The sequence below is a fragment of the Mandrillus leucophaeus genome, unplaced genomic scaffold, assembly GCF_000951045.1.
Source record: "Mandrillus leucophaeus isolate KB7577 unplaced genomic scaffold, Mleu.le_1.0 Scaffold1, whole genome shotgun sequence".
Taxonomy (NCBI): Eukaryota; Metazoa; Chordata; class Mammalia; order Primates; family Cercopithecidae; genus Mandrillus; species Mandrillus leucophaeus.
In genome coordinates this window covers 246,528-251,214 of record NW_012098097.1, presented here as the reverse complement: position 1 = coordinate 251,214, position 4,687 = coordinate 246,528, and the positions used below count along the sequence as shown (strand labels likewise).

Sequence of the window (4,687 nt, the reverse complement as noted above, 5' to 3'; positions counted from 1 at the left end):
CACTTTGGGAGGCCGAGGCGGGTGGATCACAAGGTCAGGAGATCAAGACCATCCTGGCTAACACAGTGAAACCCCATCTCTACTAACAATACAAAAAATTAGCCGGATATGGTGGCAGGCGCCTGTAGTCCCAGCTACTTGGGAGGCTGAGGCAGGAGAATGGCATGAACCCGGCAGATTGCGTCACTGCACTCCAGCCTGGGCAACAGAGTGAGACTCTGTCTCAAAAAAAAAAAAAAAAAAAAAAGAGTATGCACAACTAAACTTTAATAGATACTACAAATTTACCCTCCAAAGTGACCATACCAATTTATACCCCCACCAGCCTTGCTAAAAGTATTCTAAGATATTAATTTTATGGATAATAAAACATCCACTGAGACTTCTGAAGAACTTCATATTCAACTCATGTACTTACCCATAGGTTCCTTAATAACACCACAATAATCTGGTGCATCATTAGGATCTACTGGTTCAAGGAAAGGCCAGGCCGTCTTATGGGCCTATAATGAAAAAGCAGCATCATTATTGTCAGTGAAAACACTAATTCCATTTAAGTTTCTCAGCTGAGTTACTACATCAATGAACCCAAAAGTCAGTTTTAAATGTGATACATGAAATACTTTATATTAGGTGATTTCTGCTCTAGTAATAAGTTACCTAAGATGAGTCTCCTCTACAATAATGGTACTCAAAGGCTGGTCAGAAGACCTTGTGTGGGGGGTGGAGCACAAGCTTAGAAGTCACAAAATCAGTATTCTGAGCCCTACATGATGAGCTGTCACTGAGTGGTGCTGGCATTGCAATCGCTTCTATAAACAGGTGGAATGGGTTCAAAGTGTGGAGTCATTACCACAGCTGGTTAATGATGAGGTGGCAGAGATGTGTCGTTAAATAACATTCAACCACATATTGAGACTATGATTCTCTTTTTAGTTACTTCAATTCTTGTGATTGTGATAACAATAGGAGAAAGTTTCAATCCAATGCACTATATCCTTTTATTTCCCCCCATTTTTTTGAGATGGGGTCTTGCTCTGTCATCCAGGCTGGAGTGGAGTGGCATGACCATAGCTCACTGTAGCCTCCGGTGCTCAAGTGATCCTCTCACCTCAGCCTCCCGAGTAGCTGGGATTACAGGTGCGTGCCAACATGTCCAGCTAATTTTTTAAAATGTTTTGTAGAGATGGGGTCTTACTTTGTTGCCCAGGTTGGTCTCTAACTCGTCAACTCAAGTGATCCTCCTGCCTTGGCCTCCCAAAGTGCTAGGATTATAGGTGTGAGTAGCCACACTGGCTTTCCATGTCTTCAATACATCTGTATCACTTGCTAATCCTGCAAACCATCCCCATCCTGTTTTTCTTTTTTTTTTGAGACAGAGTCTCGCACTGTCACTGGGCTAGAGTGCTGTGGCTCGATCTTGGCTCACTGCAACCTCCACCTCCCGGGTTCAAGCAATTCTCCTGCCTCAGTCTCCCTAGTAGCTGGGATTACAGGCGTGCGCCACCGTGCCCAGCTAATTTTTTGTATTTTTAGTAGAGAGATGGGGTTTCATCCTTTTGTCCAGTCTGGTCTCGAACATCTGACCTTGTGATCTGCCCACCTCAGCCTCCCAAAGTGCTGGGATTAGGGAGTACGCCACCGTGCCCAGCCCCCTTTCTGTTTTTCATAAGGAAAAGAATAACTATAATCTTTTTTTTTTTTTTTTTTTGAGATGGAGTCTCACACTCTCACCCAGGCTGGAGTGCGGTGGCGCCATCTCCGCTCACTGCAAGCTCTACCTCCCAGGTTCACACCATTCTCCTGCCTCAGCTTCCTGAGTAGCTGGGACTACAGACGCCTGCCACCACGCCTGGCTAACATTTTGTATTTTTAGTAGAGATGGGGTTTCACCGTGTTACCCAGGATGGTCTCAATCTCCTGACCTTGTGATCCACCCGCCTGGCCAAGAATAACTATAATCTAATCATACTGCTTCTCAATCCATGGGGGTGAGAGGAAGTTTCTTTAAAAATAAAATGCATAAAGAAGTGAGTCATGTTAACATTCTTGTGAGTGTGAAATAAGCTGAGGTGGTGTGGGGATATGGTAAAGCTCATGACACTGGTACGTGAAGGACTGAAGTTTGTCAAGCACTTCACTAGACTAGCTGGGAGTCAGTAAATAACCACTTTAAGACTGGAAAGTTGAAATCCTAGAAATCTTTCCAAAATTATGCTGGCTGATTTCATTTTCAAATGCTGCACACAGAGGGGCTCTCACCTGTAAGGAACAGAGAACCCTCTTCAACCCCTCATAATCCTTCTCAGTTAGTGGCGTGAGCACTGTCATGGCATCCTCTGTTGACTGGCACTGTGGACAGACATACTCATCAATGAGCTCTGCCTCACTTTGCAAGATGCCAGCGCAGCACCCATGGTACCAATTCTGACACCGATCACAGCCAATATAAAATCTGTAAGATCCGAAATGGAAATGTGAGTTCAAAACAGATGGGATGATGTTACTTATAATAAATCATGCACCTGAAAATTTGCTAAACCCTGGGATACAAAGTAGTTTTAGTATTATGGTTTTAATACTTTCACGATTGGCATTCCAGTACACTAATTTAGTATTTTTTGATGTTAAGAACAAGCAGTAAAAAAATTTATAAGAACACTGTGTAATATTAGAGAACAAATTTAAAGATAAATATGGAACATTTAATTGATTTTAAAGCTGAAAACAAAGCCAAAAATCTTTCAACTAGTACAGTACCATATGGGAGTTCAAAATCCTATAAGCTAATAACAGAGTCTCAGAGCTTGTACCCATATTAGTGTTTTTCTAACCTACAATAAAGCACCATTTCAAACACTGATAAAGTCCAAACAAGTCAGGCTATTTTAATCTCATTAATTTCTATGTTACATATTGAAGAATCAAATCTACTGTTATTAAACCACATTTTCCCCAATGTGTCTCAAACATTCACTATGAAGCAAGATAAAATTTGAAGGGTAGGTAAAAAGGGAAAAAGAGAAAAATGAAAAGGAATTTGTAATGTAAGTGTATAATAAATGTAGAAAAAAAATCTGCTTTTTATTTTAAAATAAATAAGTAACCAGTCAGAGCAATTTGGCTTCCTAAATTATTAAATATGATGCTCTTATCAGAACTCACTGTGACTCATCATAAGGTGTTCTGCAGATACAGTACAATTCCTCACTGCTGCCCTCTTGTGCCCGTTTACAATCATTACAGATGTACACATCCATTTTCTTAGCCTCCTTTTCTGTGATGCCAACACATTCTCCATGATACCAGTTAGTACAAAGATCATAGCCAATATAGAACCTGAAAGTATTCACAATGAAAATGACAATGTAATTGTCATTTTGAGCTGCAATGGTACTTAAATCTGTCTTCCCTGCCTTGCTTCACTTTTTTACAGGATAACTTCCTGCTTATGAGTCAGCTAAACATTCCTGAATCCAACCATTCTACCCCTGGCAAACTCCAGTATCTGATGCTCTATCACGTGTGGACACATAAAGTCACTCACATCGGTTTCAACAAGTACACTGCTTAGTGAAATATGGGTCTTTAAAAACATACTGGAATTTGAAAAAAGAAACAACACATTGATGGTAATGTCTTCCTCTGAATGAATGTGTGTAAAACTGTAACAGGCACAAAAACCAAAGCCAAAAAATCAAAGACTTACATCTGTCAAACCTATTCCACAGAAGCCATTTCAATATCAGGGCTATTTCTTAGATAGGTTTGAAAATGTATCTCACAATTTAAATTTGAAAACAAAGCAATGTGCAAACACCAGGTAGAAGTTACACTACAAGGAACATGCAGGTCAGCCAGGTGTAGAAGATAAATGGTCCAAATATGAGATGAAGAAGAAAACTAAGAAAGGTACATAGAGCAATTCAATCTCTACCAGGTTATCTGAATAAACATTGGAATTTAATCAAATTAAAAATAACCTCTCATAATGGAATATGGCATGGGCCAGTTTTCCTGTTAATGTAATGTTTGTGACAATGTGGACAGTGGCCTGGCTAATTAACGAGCAGGGAACATGGAAGGAGCTGCTTCAGTTCAACACCGGGGACAAGGTGTGGAGAACGATGCAAGGATAGTTATCCGAAACCTGTGAGGGTCTACACTGCTTGGCAAGGCGGAGCTGTATAAGTGTGTGATTGTGGAGTGCAGAGTGGCCTCTGTAATAAACGACCTAATGACAAAAGGAAAAGTAAATGTAAGAAACGCTTATACAGTGTGTCTACAAGTGTTGATAGGCACTGTGTAGGAACACCATGTCAAAGTCATAGTGAGAATTACCATGAATCACAGGGAACCAGACTGGCCTTGTTGATACCATTGGCACTCTTAGTTCTACCAAGGCATTTCTTGAGGAATGCCTCACCTAGAGGAATGGAAGTCGTCCTCAAGCTTCAAATTGACCTGCTTCATGAATGTGAAGGAATAATATATGGTTATGTAGTTCATCCTGTTACCACTAACTTTTTTTTCTCTTTGGTCTCACTGTACAGCCCAGGCTGCAGAGCAGGGACAGGATCATGGCCCCCCTGCAGCCTGGACCTCCCAGGCTTATGTGATCCTCCCACCTCAGCCTCCCGAGTAGCTGGGACTACAGGCATGCGCCACCAGGCCCGGCTTTTTTTTT

At 41.2% G+C, this 4,687-nt stretch overlaps 1 protein-coding gene across 1 annotated transcript in view; it reads right to left on the bottom strand.

The window, feature by feature from the left end:
* BPTF (bromodomain PHD finger transcription factor) overlaps positions 1–4,687 on the bottom strand; it is a gene marked incomplete at its 5' end in the record, with an annotated part of 157,205 nt that overhangs the window by 21,094 nt on the left and 131,424 nt on the right. Inside the window, 3 exons of the mRNA XM_012001071.1 lie at positions 419–503; positions 2,263–2,455; positions 3,166–3,339. Coding sequence (XP_011856461.1) covers positions 419–503; positions 2,263–2,455; positions 3,166–3,339 — 452 coding nt within the window. The remainder of the gene's footprint in view (positions 1–418; positions 504–2,262; positions 2,456–3,165; positions 3,340–4,687) is intronic.